Below are 20,245 nucleotides of genomic sequence, written 5' to 3' on the forward strand. Positions count from 1 at the left end.
CTTACCAGCAGGGGTGAGCATTATCCAACCCACTGAGAGCTGAAGCAGAACACAGAGGCAGAGGAAAGGCAAATTTTTCTCTATTTGAGCCAGAACATCCCTCTCCACCTGCCCATGGACGTGGGTGCTCCTGGTTTAAGGCTTCAGACTCAGACAGTTCCTGTCTCCAAAGTCACAGGAACCCATTCATTACATTCTGGAGAATCCTGAACTAATACACCAAGTATAGAATAATAATTTTCAGGGCCTCCCCTGGTGGCACAGCAGTTGAGTGCTGGGCTGTGAAGCTGCCCGCAGCCCCTGCAGCACCAGTTCGATCCCTGGCTGCCAGTGAGGGCACGCAGACCTCTCCTGCCGCGCTTGCTGGCCCCCTCAGCAGTGTATTTCATATCTCTGCCTGTTCTGTTCCCTGCTCTGGCTCTGGTGAATTCTCTCACCCTCCTGTGCTTCTGACTGTACCCAGTGCTTGTATAAATAAATAAATAAATCTTTAAAAATAATAATTTTCAAATTGTCTATTGAGTGCAAATCATGGTTAATAATCTTCAATACATTTTATAAATTTGAAATAAAATACTGCAGTCATAATTTCAGTTTAAATGACTTGATCTTTCTTGGGTAGAAATACAAACATAGTGGATCATCTGCACAGATACTCTGGTGTTGGGTCTTTACAAGATGGCCAGTGAATTCTTTATAGGGAAACTTGGTGAACATGTTCTTTCTCCAGAAGTCAGAGCTATGGATAGACTGAAGGCAACTTTGGCAAAGCTGCCAAGGTAGAGTGAAAACCTAGAAAGGTTTTTCATTTATGCTTTTCATATTTCATATTATTTTCCTTCTCAAGTAAAGAAATAATTTTGTTTCATTTTGTATTCATGTATACATGAGTATGCATGTGTTCATTTGCCTATTCAGAACAATAATGTTTTATGAGTAAGGAGAACATAGTTCAGTTTGCTTACAGCCCAGGAGCTGATGGTTTCTAAAACAAAGACATATCTCTGGTTTATTTCTATTGCTTCCTCAAAAGTTTCCTGGGCCCAGGTTGCTGAGGGCTATCAAGTAGCTTAATGCCAAAATGGAGAAACAAAGCTGAGATCAGGAAAGATGAGAAAAAGATGAGCAGGGAATTCAACAGCTAGGGGAGGCAAGAAGGAGGAAGTTGGACACAAGTTCCAGTTGAACTGGGTCCAGGGAAATAAAACCAGGAGCAGGGAGATGAGGATTCTCCATGGGTGCACTCATAAAGGTTCCTTCAACACTTCCTCCTCCATTTATACTCCCTAATCCTTTTAAGATTCCTCTGGGTTTTCAAAGTAAATAGACCCATGAAGCAGGGGTGTCTTGGGGTTGCTCCTGAGCACTAGGCAGTGTCCATTTGCCTGCAAAGTCCTGATTTCAGAAGAAAGTCATTCAATATTTCAGCATTAAAAGTGTTTGTTGTAGACTTTTAATAAACACTCTAAATAAAGCCACTCTGACTTAGTTTGCTGAACTTGATATTTACCATGCGCTTTTTTTTTGCATTTATCAAGATGACCACGTATTTTTTTTTCTGTAATGATAATGCACTTTGATAAATTCATTTTATGCAATAAATGTCACAATTCATAAAGAGCTGTGCAGGAAATCTAAAGATAGTATAAAACTATAAACCTGACTAGGAAGAAGTTTATAGTACAATAGAGGAGACAAATATTCAAAGAATAAACTCAAGATGTACTCTAAATTCACAACAGAAATCCAAATAAGACATTGTGAGGGTTCAGGACAGGCTATATTAAGCTGGGGACAGACACATCTTGAATGTTTGAGATTTTTGTCTGGGATCTAAGTGAAGTGGGCAGCAGGGTGGAGAAAGATATTCTGGTTAGTAGAGCTAGTTCAAGCAAAGATTTGGAGCTAGAACGCTTTGAATTCTGGGAAATGTTTAGAAAACAATGAATAGTCTCTATTGGTGGTTGAATTAAAATATCAATGGCAACAAGAGCCCCCAAGGGGTTTGAGAATGTTGGAATCCTGTCCTTATTTTAAAATTAAGACTATACTGGCCTCTAGTATGCTCTGGAGTACAAGTATCTGATCCACACTGGAACACGTGGCTGAAGGATCTCAAGTTCTATTTTTGTTGCTTTCCTCTAAGCCCAAACCCAAGGCCCAGAACAAAAGCCACATCCCACACTGGCACAGGCAGAAGAACCAGGGGAATGGGCAGAGGTGAGAGTAAGGGCACCAGCAACTACAAAAGAGAAAATAATCAGTCTTTGCCCCAAACTGCTATTACAAAAATCAAGGGTTTAAGTCAGAAAGCAATTATGAAAGAGGTGACATCTTTATGACTGGCAGATAGAGTGGGAATTTAGGGAAATTTTTCATGACTTCAAGGTCACTTTCCCATGTCCCAAATGGTACATACCTGCAAGTCATTTCCTTTTTCCTTTGATTTAATCCATGTTTTGCCCTGAGTTTGTGGATCTATGAGGAGTGGGTATCTGGTGGCCTTTGTCACAATAATGCCATTCTGAATTGACAGATCATCTCCTGGTAATCCCTGCAGCCCCCATTCGCCAATCTGAACAATAGGAGAAGGAAATGACCATTTTAAGGAAAACAAAAATGTTTTCATTAATGATTAAAGTGCCATGATATATATAAAAATTTAAGATTTAGACATAATGTTTTCATTAAGACCTAGTGGAAAAAACAAAACTTATAAATGTGAGCCAAATAACATCAACAGTAAAAGAAAAACCCAATTTATAATCTAAAAATACTTTCTTCACTAATAACCCAAGAATAAGTTTAATTCTTTACTTTGTATTTTCATCCTTGCGAGTAATACTGCAAATTGGCTGCACTTTAAATCTGATTTGGGAATTTTGTAGTATGGTTGCTGAAGAATCAGAGAATATAGGGGCTTAAAATACAATGACAATGGGTTGCCTGGTGGGATCCAGACTGGAGGGTGGAGTCAGGTGAATAATGAATATACTGAAATGTCAGAGGAGATAAGCCCCTTTCTTCCCTTTGGTTCTGCTTACATGGGATATAGGGGATTGCATAGCTAACTGCAGAGAAATTAAGGGGAGATGAGACATGATCTTGGTAGAGCTCATCAATGACATTTAAAAAAAAATACTTCCTGACCAGATTAAGAAGGAATAGTCAGGGCCTCCCCTGGTGGCGCAGGCAGTTGAGTGCTGTGCTGTGAAGCTGTCCGTAGCCTCTGTAGCGCTGGTTTGATCCCGGCCGGCCGGCGAGGGTCCCACATGGCAACACAGACCTCTCCTGTCTCGCCCGCTGATCCCCTCAGCAGTGTATTTCGTCACTCTGCCTATTCTGTTCCCCGCTCTGTCTCTGGTGAATCCTCTCACCCTCCCGTGCATCTGGCCTGTACCCCAGTTCTTGTATATAATAAATAAATAAATCTTTAAAAAAAAAAAAAAAAAGAAGGAATAGTCAGCCTGCCTCTACATGGTCAACAAAATCACACAGGCTGATTGGGAATCAGTCTCTACCTTTGTTCCACCATCCTAGCACCTTCAGAAAGTCACAATTAATAAAGAATATTCTGGTCTACTTTGCCTCAGCCGTGCCCAGTGCCTCTCCAATACATTATCTGTTCCTGTATGGACCAGCTGAACATTGTTTGAATTAGAAAAGATGAATATACTTTTTTTTTTTTTACTTTTAAATACAGAGAATGTGAAAATAATAGCATGACTTCCCTAAGGAAATGGCAACTGGGGAATATATTTGCAAATCAGATAATTACTTGTGAATACAAATTGCCTGAGAAGGGCTTAATTCCACGGGAGCTATACAAGATGTACCAAAAATTGACAGTGGCTTCAAATTCCCAGCATGGAAAGTTAGTGTAGTAGGGCATGTCATTACTCAGTGATAGAGGCATGTGCTAGTATGTTATACTATTGGACACCAAAAAAAAAAAAAAAAGGAAATTAATGAGCAAAAGAGGGCTAAGACCAGTATTTCTGCCCGAAGTAATGTCTATATTTGCCAAAAATTTTTGAGAGTATAACTTAATAGAAGTGATGTAAATAATGACGGTTTTAAGAAGAGCTCAGCATCAGCAAGCTGTAACTCATAATCTTTTTTATTCTTAGCAGTGCAATTGCCATTAATTTGAAAGTAAGAGGCCTCAAAAATACATAGAATCTTATACCACAAAGAAGAGGTTTTTTATGTGTTTGGTTATTTTTTTTTTAATAGAGGCTTTTTTAAAATTTATTTGTTTGTTTTGTTTATACATGCACTGGGTACAGTCAGAAGCGCGGGTGGGTGAGAGAATTCACCAGAGCCAGAGTGGGGAGCAGAACAGGCAGAAGGACCAAAGTACACTGCTGAGGGGAGCAGCGGGCAGCAGGAGAGGTCTGCGCGCCATGTGGGACCTTCCCCCGGTGGCCGGGGAGCAGCCGGGGATCGAACCGGCGCCACAGAGGCCGGGCAGTTTCGCAACCCAGCGCTCAACCGCTGCGCCACTGGGGAGGCCCAAAGAAGAGGTTTTTTTAAAAAATAGCTTTTAAGCATTTTCAAAACAACATTTTCAATTAAATGGGGAAAAAAGTGAAAAAAAAAACATTAGGTGTTTCTTGATCTCTTAGTAAATAAGAAATTAAATGAGACTGGAATTCAAATAATATTATAAGGAAAGTCACACTTACTGTTGGAGGATCCACCAACATTGAAATAAGATTCAGGTTTTCAGTGAATGGAATTTTTCGTGCTCTCAATTCTATCTCCCATTGATCTTTAAGCAAATAGTTCCTAAAGATCTGATTGAAAGGACCAAGATAGGAAAGGAATCCAGTGCACAGCAGAATATCACCTACAAGTCTATTAAGAAAACACACAGATTTTTTACTTTATTATAATTAGTCTTTTTCCTGGTCCCTAATTTAGGTTTTCTAAATTCCGGCTTAAGTGAGACCTTCCAGAATTTTTCTTTTTCTTTCTGGCTTACTTTGCTGAGCATGATCTCTTCTAGCTCCATCCATGTTGCTGCAAATTGCATGAGTTCATCTTTTTTGATTGCTGAGTAATATTCCATTGTGTACAAGTAACTATAAACCAGAGACACACTGGGGCAGGGGCGGGGGAGGGAGGAGGGATTAGGGTCAAAATAAGGGGGGTGGGAATAGTATGGGGAATATAACCAAGATGAAAATGCATACATTGCACAAAAATGAAAAATGATATAAAACATACAAAGAAAGCACAACTGGAATAAACGAAGAAGACCCTAACACTGGATGGAGTGTAAACACGTTTATTAATAATATGTATGCCAGCCTTTACTGATATCTAGCTTAAGGGGCCAAATAAATCCCAAAGTGTCACTGTGAAAAAAAAAATATATAAAACATATAAAAGAAAAGAAAAAAAAGAAAACACAAAGAGTGACCTAACACATTTAATGATCTTCCATTAAGGAGCTTGCACAGAACAGCTTCCTTCTGTTACCAAGTGAGAACCTCTCTGCTCCCTGCTGAACACTTAGTTGCCAGAAGAGGAAAGACTGTACAGGAAGTGGCCACATTTGGGGTAAGGTCAGGGAGTAAGAGAAAAGGCCACTCCTTAAAGTCTACAGGTCCAGAGCCTCGACTCTGCTGCATGTTTCTTCCCTCCCTATTTTATTGAGAGTGGGGGTGTTAAGGTGGAATTCCCAGTAGGATATATGGAAATGAAAGAGACAAGATCTTCACTAGAGAAATGGATTTTTTATGTTCTCTGGTGTCACATGTTCTGGTGATGACTAAGTTGGAGAGCAATGAAAACAAAGACCAGAATGTATACCTATTAATCTGAGCTTTGAACTCCTTGCTTTGCTGAGTCCATCGGACTTTCTCCCCACTCAGTCCATCGATGAGTGTGGAAGCTGCTTGCATCTTCTTCCGGCATGTGTCTGCGTCGTTAAGCAAGTCCTACATTTGCAAGGGCAGAAGGTCTCAGAGAACTTTTTTAAGTGTTTTATCAAACATGCACTATATTTACACGTAAAAATTCATGGCGGAATTTATAATAATTTGCAAAATAAATATAATAAGAAAGCGATGTGTGATTCTTTTCTATGTCAGATTCTGGTACCAATTCATTTGTAATACAATTATTTTTACCTTCTAAAAATTTAAGAAAAACAATTTTGTAACCACCTACATTAAATAGTACTTCTTTTAAATATTTTCAAAATCAAATCAAATCAATGAAAACATACCATTTTAAATCATGCATTTAATCATAATTCTGAGTTCTTTACATTCATAAAGCATTTTTTTCATAAAACATTTTTTCCAGGAAAAAATGCTTCACAATTGTGGTGTCCTCCAGTCAGCTTCTGTCAACTCAAATTATTAAATTTTCAGAAAATTTGTGAACTGGTGTTAAATACAGTCATTATAAATAATTAAGTTATATAAACTCACAATTAAACTAATTCTATTACAAGTAAAGGTTATTAGACAATCAGAACTCATCACTTCCTAACTGTTGACTGCATTTTCACGTTATCTATGCTCCTGAGAGTAATACCATCAAATCTGTGTGGTGGAGATAGGATATCATGGTGCACTGCTGTGCTGATTTTTCCAAATCTGCCTTCAGTGTTGTCACACTGGTAGTGAAAACTGACAGTGATGGGAATACCTACATCATAGAAATCAGAAACACTGCCAGTCGTGGCTTTCTAATCCCCACAATTCCCCCTCCCTCACAGCCAGTTGTTGAACATCTATCAAACCACCATTGTTTGCAACCTGTCCCTGTTGTATTAGGCTCTCCACTGACAGATAAAGCCAAATCAACTGCTCCCAAATGCACCACTTTAATAAGTGCCTGAGCTGGATTTCAAACGCAGTTTTCTAACTCCAGAATCACAGTTTACTCTCATAGGATAGAATTATGAAAAGCACAGAAAAGGATTTGGTCAACAGAGTCAGTGAATAATGGCACCCAGGTAAATAATTTCTCATCATAAGCATTTGCCTGAGTTCCAAACACTACACATACTTGTGTAAGTTTTCAGTACATCATTTCAGTTTTCAGTACATCATTTACTCTTACCATTTTCTCATTCATTGCTGCATCAAATTTTGCTTGCACTTTATCCAGCTCACCCTGCTTCTCATCAAGCAGTGCCTGTGCCTTCCCCAGCTCGGCATTGGCAACCGCTAAACGGCCCTCTTGCTTGGCCAGGTTAGCCTTAAAAGGAAGACGAGGTGATCAGTGTGGAGTTGTACTAACTCTGCAAGATATTCGTGATTTTAGTTAGCAAATAACATAAATGGCATTATTTTTGCCCTAGATGATATTCAGAGGTCAATTGGGGAAGCAGAGAGTCTTAGAAATATTTCATTAGCATTTTGTTTGTTCTTTTTAATTGCTAGTGTTCGGTATAGAAAACATGGGATGTGCTGCAATACATACATGGAGAAAAATTACCCTGATTTTACTGAGAGTCTGTAAGCATTATCTTTTGGAAGCTGATAAGTAGCACTTTTTAATTTACTGTAATATAATCATTTCCCCACAACTTTCAACACTTTTTCATGAACATGAATTATATGGCAGCCTAATAGCCCACAATTTGGATGTATCGCAATTTATTTAAACTTTCCCTTTCCTTTTAGATGTTTCCTTTTCCTTTTCCTTTTCCAGTGTTGTTTTTTTTTAGTAGGTTTTAATTTAATTTAAGCATGTTTTTAACTTTTAAGTTTTTTATTTAGGTAACATTGGTTTCCCTGTGTTTGACTCAGGGTTAGGTTCACAGGGAAACAACCTAAGTGCCCAATGACTGGATTAAGATGTGGTACATATACACAAGGGAATGCTACTCAGCTATAAAAAAAAAAAGAGAGAGATGAAATCTTGCCTTTTGCAACAACGTGGATGGAATTGGAGGGAACTACGTACGATAAGTGAAGTTCCCTCTCCAGTTTTAATTTTTACAAATAATGCCTTGATAAATAACACTGTTGGGTAGAAAATATTTTGGTTTCCTTAATAAAGATTTTTTTAAATAAAATTACTATAACAGTAGTTTTTTTTTTTTATCTTTTTCCAAGTCCTGCAAGATGGTAATTATCTGCATCTTATAATTTTTTTTTTTTTTGGAAAGTGCTTCATTTACTATTACCAGTTTATTGCAAAGGCTACAACTCAGGAACAGCCAAATGGAAGAGACACACAGACCATGTTATGAAGGTAATTCTAAAATAATCAGTAAAGTAATATAGCCCTACTCCTGCACCTCCATGTTTACAGCAGCACTATTTATAATAGCTAAGCTATGGAAACAACCCAAATGCCCCAAAATAGATGACTGGATCAAGAAGATGTGGTATATATACACCATGGAATATTATTCAGCAATCAAAAAAGATAAACTCATGCAATTTGCAGCAATGTGGATGGAGCTGGAAGGGATCATGCTCAGCGAAATAAGTCAGAAAGAAAAAGAAAAATACCGCATGGTCTCACTCATAGCAGGAATTTAGAAAACGTAAATAAGAGACCAGGAAAAAGACTAATTGCAATAAAGTAAAAATCAAAATCAACAAGCAACTATAGACCAATGATACACTGCTGGGGGTGCGGGGGAAGGAGAAGAGCGATTAGGGTCAGAAAAAGGGGGTAGGAATTGTATGGGGAATAGAACCAAAATGAAAATGCATATATTATATAAAAATGAAAAATGATGTAAGAATTATATAAAATAAAATAATTTATTAAAAAAAAAGTAATATAGCCCTAAATCTTTTTTGGGATAGATGTTCCTTGAAAACTGTCTCAATCAATATTTTTTTTAATTTAGCATTTTTCCCCAGAAAATGTTTGTTTCAATTAGATTTTCTAATGTACACGAAACTGTAAAATTTACTTTTTAATTATTTAAATCTACACATCTTTAACTATATGGATTCATCTATTTTCATTTGTTTTTGTGAATTTTCTTCTTTATCTCTTACATTTTGTTTTTGCGAAGCACCAATTCTTTTATTTTTCTCTGATTTTTAATCCTATTTTTACTATTTCTATTCCACTTTCTTTAAATTTTGTGTCATATGTGTCTATAAGCAAGTATGTCCTAGAGTATTTATTTATCTGAGGGCTAAGAATATACTATGTTGACCACTCAAAAGCTCTGGTAAGTAGCTTCTTGTTATCATTTTCTGAACAGAAGTGACAGGCATTTTTAGAATGTAAACTGTGATCTTATTGCTTATTAGAAAATGAAGCCTCAGCAAGTTTTGCTTTTCAGAATTGAATCAAAGTCTTCTGTGAGCACTAGATAGCATCAATTTTTGTAAATATTTCATAGATACTAAATAATTCCATATTCTTTGTTCATTTTCAGAAGAATTCTATATAATTGTTGAACCTTAAAAATAATGAGAGAATAAAATCTATACCAAATTATTAATTTATGCCTACTCAGGACTGGCTACATGACTGGCAGAGTCCAGTACAAAATGAAAATGCCAGCCTCTTGTTAAAAAATTATAAAGGACTTCAGAGAGTGAGAGCAGAGCATTAAGCCTGCACAAGCCCCTCTAAAACAGGTCCTGCGTGCACAGGGCACAGCCATAAAGCCTTCAGCCTATTGTAGATTGACAGTGTGTACACAACCTCAAATTTCAATATTATTTTAATTACTCTCCACTCAAAACATCAATGGATTTTGCTTTATGTGATTTGCTATTATTCTGCTTATTGCATAAAGCATGATTGCATTTAAGTCTTCACTTTGGATCATGATTTTTTATCATGACTCTTATAAGTGCCTTTTTTCTTATTCTACATTTGTAGTAACCTTTTTCCTTTGGTATCTTTTTGTGTTTGCTATAGTTGCTCATCCTTTCCCATTGTTAAAAGTTTCTTACATTGATTTATTTTCTATTTTCTCAAAGTTACTGGTGCATGGAGTTTAAATAGGCAGGCATCTCTTAAGGCTTTTTAGGGAAAATAGTAACCGCTGGCCCATCTATTCAGCTTTTCCCACTCCAGAGAGCAACACTTTCAACTCTTAGCCTAATGTGGTGGGGAAGGGAGGCAGCAGTGGAGAAAGTGTGTGTCTGAGTGGTGTACTAAGTATCTTTGCACTACTGAGAATGTCTTTCTGTTCCCTCAGAAAGAGAAGGACATGAAGGATAGCCTAGCTCAGTACACTGTGTGTGTGTTTACCATTCAATACTTAAACTGCAACCTTAAGAATGTTTTTTATTCCCTCATACATGAGAAGCAGCTTGTTGAGCTACTGAATAATCTTGGGTCCACAGCGATTTCCTTCTCAATATATTTTCTGCATATGATTTTCTGTTGTTTTCTAGCATTTAGGATTGTGGGAAAACTGGACATCCTGATTTCTCTTCTTTTGTAAACTACCTTTTAAATTTGGTTGGTTTGTTTCCTAGGTGCATGTAAATTTCTCTTTCTGTCTTTGAGATTTAAAACATTTCTAGGTTTTGGCTTAATTTTTATAATTTTTTTAAGATTTATTTATTTATTTATACAAAAACTGGGGTACAGACTAGATGCGCAGGAGGGTGAGAGGATTCACCAGAGACAGAGCGGGGAACAGAACAGGCAGACTGACGAAATACACTGCTGAGGGGAGCAGCAGGCAAGACAGGAGAGGTCTGCCGCGCCATGTGTGACCCTCCCTGGCTGGGATTGAACCAGTGCCACATAGGCTGCAGACAGCTTCACAGCATGGCACTCAATCGCCTGTGCCACCAGGGGAGGCCCTAATTTTTTATAAATTTTACTTGGAATAGAGTAATTAGTTTCAGCTTCCAAATCTTAAAGAAATGGCAAGTTTTCTTTTATGACAGTTTGATTATTATTCCCAAATAAATTCATTTTCTGTTTTAGTTATATTGGTTTCAGCTTTATGTCTGGGGTGTTAAGAAACGTGTAACAGATGTAAAAAGAATGAGAACTGAGAGAGGACAGAAAAAAGAAAAATTTGGTAACAGACATTTACTTTTCATCAGTCTAAATTATGCTTTGTTTTGCTAATAGAAGTAATATTGATTGATTTGATTGAGCATGATTTACTAGAGAAAGGAGGAAATTTTTACCTTCAGAGGCAACACTTCTTTGTTGATACCAAAAAATGTCACCATAGCAAGTGTCCAAGACAGCAGACCTGCCACATTTCCACAGACTTTTTTGGCACTTTCAAAATTATAGTCTTCCATATTAAAATATGGCAGCAGAAACTCAACTGTCTCTTCATTGATAGTGTCCTTGGGGAACTGCTGGAGGCTCCACAGGAATCCCGTTGCACTCATCAACTGAAAAACAGTATCACAACCTGTAGATTCTGGAAGAACATAAATACTCTATTCCTGAGTCAGAATGTGCTTCTAAGCTGATTTATTTTTTTTTTAGAAAATGTAACATTACTTTTCAATTTAACAAGCAAATCCAAGACCAAGACAGTGGTGAATTTAAATCTGCAAATTGCAAGCTGCCTTTCCTTTTCCATGGTCAGAGTAAAGAAAAGAAAACCTATGTAGATTTACAGTCCTGTGAGTGTTATTCAAAAGCCACCAAGCACACAGGTCTCCTTTTGAAGACTGGGTTATGGTAACCCCAGACTGTGCCACAGCTAGCCAAGGGTTCCGGACAGATGTCTTAAAGAGAAGGCATTCAGCTTTAAAATCTTTTCTAATAACTTGTTGGGAGATGCAGTTTACAATAAACTCTTCAACACATAAGCGTCGATTACTGTCTGGTCTATATTGAGTGTCCTGGAACTGGGGGGAGCAGAGTACCTTACAGGACTTGCAAAGATAGATTTTACTTACTTTTAATGACTCTACCCATGATGGCTTGCAGCAAGGCTTTTCTGGATCCATGGTAACAGGGTCAATTTTCTTTTGAAACAGTAACAGAACACAGTCCATGATTCTCATAATAAGATGTGGGGGTTTTGCAAGTTTTCTGACTGTGGCAATATCATTTGGTTTGATAGTCTGTATTTGGGGTTAGGAATTAAATATATATATTGAATAGTATTAGTAGTCCAATGTAAATTAACAGTTTAAAATAAAGTAGAAAACTTTAAAATGTACTTTTCTCCAACCCATTATCTCCTCAAGGGTTTGCCTTTCAAGATTTTAAAAAATTAATTTACTTATTTTAAATTAAATACCATTGTTTCACATCCTTGTTATTAACAGTATGGGATTTCTCCCCTCTGGTGTGGTCACCATTGCTCTCCCACCAAAGCCCCCCAGAGTCCTCCTTTGGATGTGAGGGTGATCTGGCTGTGTCCATCTGTCACCCTATTGATCACCAGGGTTGGCTTAACTGATCTGGCTGGCTAGACAGGTGACCCCTTCCTCCCTCACCGCAGATTCTACATCATGTGAGGATATTAAAAGAGGAGCAAGTCCTGAAATATAAGAAAACTCACTTTCAGTCTTCATTTGAAGACTGTCAATGGAAAAGGGAGGAATTCAAAGGAGTTAAAAGAAGTTATTGTAACAACTGACTTATACAAATATTTTTGAAAGTTTCTGTGAGCTGGTTTTGGAATAGTCATTATCTGATGATTCAAGGCAAGATAAAACAGAACATCATATAATCAATAAAAAATTCTCCTACGATTCATTTGGAACAGTGATCACTCCCTTTTTATGTTATTGAGGAGCCATAAAGGGAATGTGAGTAGAGAACATGTCCTGGTCATTACCACAATGTTATTAAAAGATTATCATATCTACTCATTAATTTAACAACTACAGCCATTCTCCCATAGAAAAGAAAAATAGCCCCCTTCCTCATAATTTCCAAAGGAAGAGAGAAAACACAATTGCCTGTAGCTAAAATGATCTGCCACCATCAACTCATGGGCTGAGGGAAAAACAAAGGAGGTGTAAAGTACTGAGAATTTTCTGAAAGGGTGAGGTCTGAGCCCGCTCTTGAAGAATGACTCTTACTAGGTAATGAAGGTTAGGAGAGGCAGTCCTGGCTGGCAGAGGGAGAGGCACATTTAAAGGTAGCACACCATGATTATTTCAGAAGTTTACAAGCGCTTCTGTACAATTGCATCATGTTGTCTGTAAGGACAGCATGACAAGAGAGAAAGTTCAAGGGACAGGCAAGAGCAGGGTTATCAGCAGCAACAGAGCCAATATTTACTGAGTACTTTCTATATGCCCAGCAAACAGTATTGAGTTTTAATGCTTACATGGATCCTTCAAGGATTAATGAGGAATTATAAGCCCATGGAAACCCAAGAGAGTTAAGTAAATTTACTCCAGACCATATTTTTAAGAAGTGATAATCATGAGAGGCTAATGCAGACCTGCCTGCCTTCTAACGGCAGGCCCTGCTTGCCTCATAGCTAAGGGTGCCTAACTTAGGACTTTATCTAAAAGCAATAGGGCCCACAGAGCACTTTAAAAGAGCACATGATAATCTAGAGAGGATGATGGAAGAAGCAAGAATTTTCTCCTATATTATCTGACTCCCTTTATGCTATAGGTCAGGCCATTAATCACTAACACTGTTTCTCAGTTCTCATGGGAGGCTGATTTATGAGGTGAAAATAGTAAGTTAAGGGAAACAAAGACTTTAAAACATTAGATCGTGGGAAATGTAATCAACAGTCTATTGGTTTCCAGGGCTTCCCTGGTGGCCTAAGGGTTAGGTCTCAGCACTATTACCACTACAGCCTGAGTTAGATCCCTGGCCAGGGACTAACCCATATGGTGCAGACCTCTCCTGTCTCATCTGCTGCTCCCCTCAGCAGTGTATTTCAGTGGATCTGCCTGTTTCACTCTCCACTCTGTCTCTGGTGCATCCTCTCACCCCCCACACCTCTGGCCTTTTACGGAAAAAAAAAAGTTCTTTTACGGGAAAAAAAAAAAGTTTATTGGTTTTCAGACTCACTGTTTATTGGTTTCCAGAGCACTAATGTGATTTTTAAAATCACATTAAGAATTCAATTAAGAGGGCCTCTCCTGGTGGCACAGGCAGTTGAGAGCTGCACTGTGAAGCTGTCCGCAGCCTCTGCAGTGCCGGTTTGATCCCGGCTGGCCGGACAGGGTCCCACATGGAGCCCCAGACCTCTCCTGCTGCACCCGTTGCTCCCCTCAGCAGTGTTATTTCGTCAGTCTGCCTGTTCTGTTTCCCACTCTGTCTCTGGTGAATCCTCTCACCCTCCCGCGTATCTGGCCTGTATCCCAGTTCTTGCATAAATAAATAAATAAATCTTAATAAAAAGGGAATTTAATTCTGGGTTACCCTGGTGATGCAGGGGTTAAAGTCTCAGAGCTATCAAGCTATCACTGCAGCACTAGTTCACTCTCTGGCCAGGGGGCTGACCCACATGGCACAACAGACCTCTCCTGACTCACTTGCTGCTCCCCTCAGCAGTGTATTTCAGTAGATCTGCCTGTTCTGCTCCCAACTCTGTCTCTGGTGAATTCTCTCACTCCCACACTTCTGGCCTACACCCCACTTCTTGTATGCATAAATAAATAAAAATAACTCCTTTAAAAAAATAATTCAATTCAGTGTTCTGATTGCAAAAATTATGTAGCTAATTTCATGTACTAAACATGGCGCCTGCAGGACTTGTGTTGGGCGGGACAACAGCACACTGCTCACATTCAGGGCTGCTTCTGCTTCTTCCAGTGCAGGTCTAGCTGCTTCAAGTTTGGTCTCAGCTTTCACTTTTTCACTATCAATTTCATCCACAATTTTTTGTGCTTTGTCTTTAACCTCCTGTACTTCATTTTTTACTTTGGAGGCAGCTTGAGCACTTACTGTGACTTCTGCTAAAACCTGTTAAATTGAGGAAACACATGAAAGCAAAGAGAAACCTTTCAAGCAAAATTTACAGATGTGAGTAGCAAGGGAATATTTATTCAACAGAACATGAAATATAAATGAGAGCATGTTTATTCCCCCATCTACATTTCTCTCTCTCTCTCTTTCTCTCTCTCTCTCTCACACACACACACACACACACATACATATATAGTTTTTAATAGAAGTGATAATTGATTTACACACTGTATGTGACTCAGAGGCATAGAAACACACTTTCTCAGATGCAGGTCGCCACACCACACCCTCTGCCAAGGCAAGTCCCTACATCATTATCTATATTTTATATATTTTAAGGGTATTAAAGTAACTCCTTTGAGCAATTCCTTCCAGCCTTCAATTTCCTAAACTTTCCTCAGGCTCAGAATATATTAAAAATATTTTAAGCCTTCAGAAAAGTATTTTTGCACCACGTAATTTCTAGAAAATTAAAACAGTAAAGGTAATAGAAAAAGGGCTGGAAGCCATATTAAGACTCATGCAATAACAATAAAAGTCATTCATGTTTGTTGAGTGCTTACCATAAGCCAGGGATATGCTGAGTGCCTCTCCTATGCCTTCCCGCTCATTTCAGTGACTGTCTAAGGATCAAGACTTAATTGTCTGTTCTTAACTGATTCTCAGTGAGTGGAAGCTGAGAACAGTCTGATAGATGAGGTCACAGATAAAGGAATAGCACACCTATATCTCTGCTACCTGGGGAGGAGCACATATACATAGATTTTTTTTTTTTTAACTCGACCAACTCTTTCTCTTATTCCTTTCCCTCCTTGACAGAAACTTCAGATAAGACTTAGGTCATGCTAGAAGCCTAGAGCATGTCAAGACTAAAGAAAAGCTCAAATATAACGGATAGGAAAGCAGATGTCTCATAAACAGATAAGAGAGACAGACAGAGAAGTATAGTCTAAGCAGAAAGATGCCTTGATGCAAGTTAAACCAAAATATTGAATGATCTTTGTGAACATTATCTTGCCAGAAATAGTATGTAGTTCATACTGTGTTTACCTTTTATTAACATCTTGAAACAATTTTTTTTAAATATGGAAAAAATATTCTTCACTTTAGTGAGAAAATAAATGCAAACTCACCTCATCTGCTTTTATGGAAGCCACTGCCAATTCCTTCTCCTTTACGGCAAGGTCCTGGGAGAGTATAGCAACAGATTCACTGGCCTCCATAAGCTTATCAAGACCTTTAAAAACACACATTTTTGCTGAGTAAATGAATAACTCTTTTATCAAATATTTTTCCCATATCTACTACTTCTAAGGCACTGTAGAAGTACTATGGCAAATGCAAGAAAATTACTTCTGAACAAAAAGCTTTAAAAATACACATATCCCAGCAGCAACAACACTGACCATGTTTCTGAGAGTTTCAGCAGGGGTGAGAAAAATAGCTCTTCTTGAAGAGTATTACCTAGTTGCATTTAAGGGACAGTCATAATACCATATGGAGTAAGATTAATTTAGTGGGGACATTTATTTGACAAACTTATCCTCCCTTGGATTTGTAACCAGCTTGGAACTATCATTTTTTTTCTTTTGTCTTTGAATCATATTGTAGCTGAGATGGCAAATAGACAGAAAATATATATGAAGATTTTTGTGGTTCTCTTTGCTATACAAATGCAAATAATTACTAATGTTTGTGCAATTGGCTCTGTGACTTTAAGGCTGTTCCACCTGTGTTCCAGACAGTGGTGTGTTCGTAAAGGTTTAGCATCTGATCTCTTGCTGGGAAGGGAGAAGGATTCATTTGTATGTTTTCTCTTTTCCATGATGTAAATACTCTCACCATGACAGATTTCATGCTATCAAGAGATTCTCAGAAGCACACCATTATATGGTGTTTACATGATACAACAGAACTGAAATAAACTCAAGGATGTTCATAATAATAAAATATAGTAAAAATAATTAAGAAATAATGTTTTTAGTATTTATCACCTTCATTTTTAATGTAATTTATTTAATTTTAATGTTAAATGATTTAATTTTTTAAAAGATTTATTTATTTATACAAAAACTGGGGTACAGGCCAGAGGTGCGGGAGGGTGAGAGGACTCACCAGAGAGAGAGTGGGGAACAGAACAGGCATATCTACTGAAATACACTGCTTAGGGGAACAGCAGGGGAGACAGGAGAGGTCTGCCACACCATGTGGGTATCTCCCTGGCCAGCCTGGATGGAACCCAAGCTGCAGAGGCTGTGGACAGCTTCACTGCGCTGCACTCAACCTGTTGTGCCACTACGGGGGTGGGGTGCTATATGATTTTATTTTTAACAAAGCCTCACCCCACATCATAAAATATCTAAACACTTAATGGTCAACTCTCACAAACCAGGGTTCTAAAGCATCACACAACACAGTGGCGAGAACACAAGCCATGAGAAAAATAACAGGTCTCTTTCTTCATAGTGTTTCTATCATCACTATAATTTCATTGACCTGGGAGCTCAGCTATGCAATGTCACCAAGTTTTATATAGAAGTAGTGAAAAGAAAGCACTAAGGTTTTGACAGCACAGGTCCTCACATATAGTCATGGTCACACTTCAGACTAGAGCACACTGGTTCTCCACCACACTTTATCAACAAAAAGTAAATAATACTAAATTTTTAAAAAACTGTGAAAAAATGAAAGCCCTTAGGTGTTTCAGGTCATTGGGCCAAATGTTTCTGGACATAAAATCTGTTCCAACTTACACAACTTATATGTTCCAATTTATATCTTTTCCTACTTATTCTATAGCTACAGGTCACTTGGAAAACCATTGCTCAGGTAAATTATCTCTCTTTGGTTTTGTTTCTGTTTTGCCTTTTGCTTTGTTAGAAATTTGAGAAGAATTAAGATGGCAAAGTTAATGCAAATTGTAATAAAACCAAAAACTGAAATTGTGTGTGGGTGTAGTAAAAAAGGCAGCTTTCAAGTTAGACAAAAGCAGGATGGTTGATAGCCTGGGGCAATGCTGATGTGCTCTGCACCGCAGGGACTGATCAATGGAACACCTTCTTAATAAGATTGGAGCCAGAGGTGGGAGCCAAAATTCAGGGTTCAGTTTGACCCACCCTTTTCTGTCAATAAAAAGGCTAGGATCCTTCATCAAGCAGCATCCTGCATCCTACAGTCTGCTCCAGAACTCCTGTTTCTTTTCTTTATCACTGTGGTGTTGCCTGACGCAACAATTATGGTCAGTTCCCACCCTATGTAAACAGCAGCTCACTGACTATGGCAACTCACTACTTAACAGGGTGGGCACAAAGTGAAAGAGCTAGGAGAATTGGTTCCCAAGGGTAAATAGGCCACTTCTGTTTAGACTTTCTTCTCCCCAGAGTTTCTCAATAAACCAAAAGATCTTTAAGAGCATCCCTCAAAGTAATCTATTACTACTAAAATAATAACCACACCAAACAAAACATTGGTTTCCCTATCAAACAAACTCTAGAAAGATCCGACCCATGAATACTTACCAATATTCATGCGTTGGGCTTGTTCATTAATGTATATCAACTTTTCAGTATAAATGTTTTTATAACCATTTATAAATGAGAGATAGGATTTGGGGGTTACGTGCGCTCTTCGGCGGTATCTGAAAAGAGAATGTAAACATGATTTCCATCTCTATCGTTCTAGTATATTTTCTCATAAATTGTCAAAGCAGTCACTCTTCCCACTGTGAGATCAGTATAACTCTGGAAATACTTTCACATGGAGGAAGGTGGGAATTGTAAATGGCTTCCCTAGAGGTGAGGTAGGAAGAATATTAAGTATCTATTGACTTCTGTAAAGGGTCTGAACTTGTGTCCTCATCTGGAAGAGTGTGAGAATCACTGTCACTGCCCTATAACTTCCAGAATTTTATGGTGGTCAGAAGGAAAAAAATAACATTTGAAAATAGACTTTATAAATACTAAGATTCTGTACAAAAATTAAGGCGAAGGGGTTGGAATGAATCTGTGCTGCACTGTTTTCATTCCACTTGTATGTGTTACTCACTGCCCAGTACTGGAAACCTGTTGGGCGGGCTTACAAAGGAGACCACCAGTCTCTACTTGCTTGACTATAGCATCCTTGAAATCCACACCTGATACAACTATGCAATGCACTATTGCATTTATTCTAGCAATTACATTTAGCAATGGAAATAGGTAAAAGGAATAATGATTTTATGGAAGAAACTCAAGTCAGATAAGAGTTTTTCACATGCTGTAAAATTATTTTATCTTTTGTATTAATTTTCTACTTTTGGAGAGGTGAAGATTTTTAACATTAAAAATATTTTTTTTCAGGGCTTGGGCATATAGATATTGTTTAAGTGTCATATAGATGTTCATTCAAAATGAATTTCTACAACTTAAGATGTGAATTCTTTGGGAAATATACTAAATGATCCAAAAATGAAGACAGGTTTTTGTAGTTATAAGGTAAAAATTTCTCTCCACAGATGATGAGTTGTTCATGTTAGGTAGAAAAAATAAATCTTCCTAACAGTGAGAATTAACATGAATTCACAAAGGAATTCAGGAGGTTATCTAAAGTAAAGAGATATGTCCTGGATAAGGTCTTAGGAAAAGTGAAAAGTCTGGGATAAACAACCTTTTGTGATATATGTGTGAAATGGGGGCAACATGAAATGTAGCAGACCACACAAGGGCTAAGCTTGAGTTAGCTCAGGAGGACAAGTTTAGGGCTGTGGGGAAAATTCCAGGCCAAAACAATAGAGCCCGGGTTCCCGTCAAAAATAAGATGTATGTACCCTTTGTACCTGAAACATGGGATGTGGTGAAATGCTCAGCTGCTTGGAACAGCACAGTTTGGCTTCTGTACCCCCACTTGCTATGACAACGGCAAACTCCCAGGTGCGGTATGTAATAGCACAGTTTGCCTTCTGTACTCCCACTTGCTATGGCAACTGCAAACTCCGAGATGCAGTTTTTGGCTTTAAAAACCCTTACCATCCCCTGCTCTGCGCTGCTCCCTATGAGAGGGACAGTCGCCGGCCGGCTAATAAAGGCTTTTTCTAAATTTGATTTAGACTCGGGTCTGTGTCTAGGGGGAGACTCTACAATATAGGAAGTCCTGGAAAATTAACTAAAGTGTTACCCTGACACTCTATGCAGAAAAACAAGCACAGTCTTTCTAGAACCTTCTGTAACCTCCTGAAACCCACCCAGCAGAATCCACTATTCCAGAAATCCACTTTGACCCACTTTCATTCACATCAATCATACACGGTAACTATGATGCTTTGAGGGAAAATGCTGTATTTTTGAACTGTCAACACAGCTGTCACAGAATGAACACCATCACCACTTTCAGGAATAGACTCTTCTATAGTCAATTAGAATTTTGTTTCATAATTATTTGGCAT

At 38.2% G+C, this 20,245-nt stretch overlaps 1 protein-coding gene across 1 annotated transcript in view; it reads right to left on the reverse strand.

Annotated features, from left to right (window-relative positions):
* DNAH8 (dynein axonemal heavy chain 8) overlaps nucleotides 1-20,245 on the reverse strand; it is a gene marked incomplete at its 3' end in the record, with an annotated part of 299,195 nt that overhangs the window by 95,867 nt on the left and 183,083 nt on the right. The window contains exons 62-70 of the mRNA XM_084228672.1: nucleotides 18,345-18,463; nucleotides 15,960-16,063; nucleotides 14,647-14,823; nucleotides 11,835-12,002; nucleotides 11,103-11,318; nucleotides 7,084-7,221; nucleotides 5,821-5,948; nucleotides 4,689-4,860; nucleotides 2,420-2,575 (exon numbers count right to left, since the gene is read on the reverse strand). Of these exons, the coding sequence (XP_084084798.1) occupies nucleotides 2,420-2,575; nucleotides 4,689-4,860; nucleotides 5,821-5,948; nucleotides 7,084-7,221; nucleotides 11,103-11,318; nucleotides 11,835-12,002; nucleotides 14,647-14,823; nucleotides 15,960-16,063; nucleotides 18,345-18,463 (1,378 nt within the window). The remainder of the gene's footprint in view (nucleotides 1-2,419; nucleotides 2,576-4,688; nucleotides 4,861-5,820; nucleotides 5,949-7,083; nucleotides 7,222-11,102; nucleotides 11,319-11,834; nucleotides 12,003-14,646; nucleotides 14,824-15,959; nucleotides 16,064-18,344; nucleotides 18,464-20,245) is intronic.

Source organism: Talpa europaea (assembly GCF_964194135.1).
Source record: "Talpa europaea genome assembly, chromosome: 2".
Classification (NCBI taxonomy): Eukaryota; Metazoa; Chordata; class Mammalia; order Eulipotyphla; family Talpidae; genus Talpa; species Talpa europaea.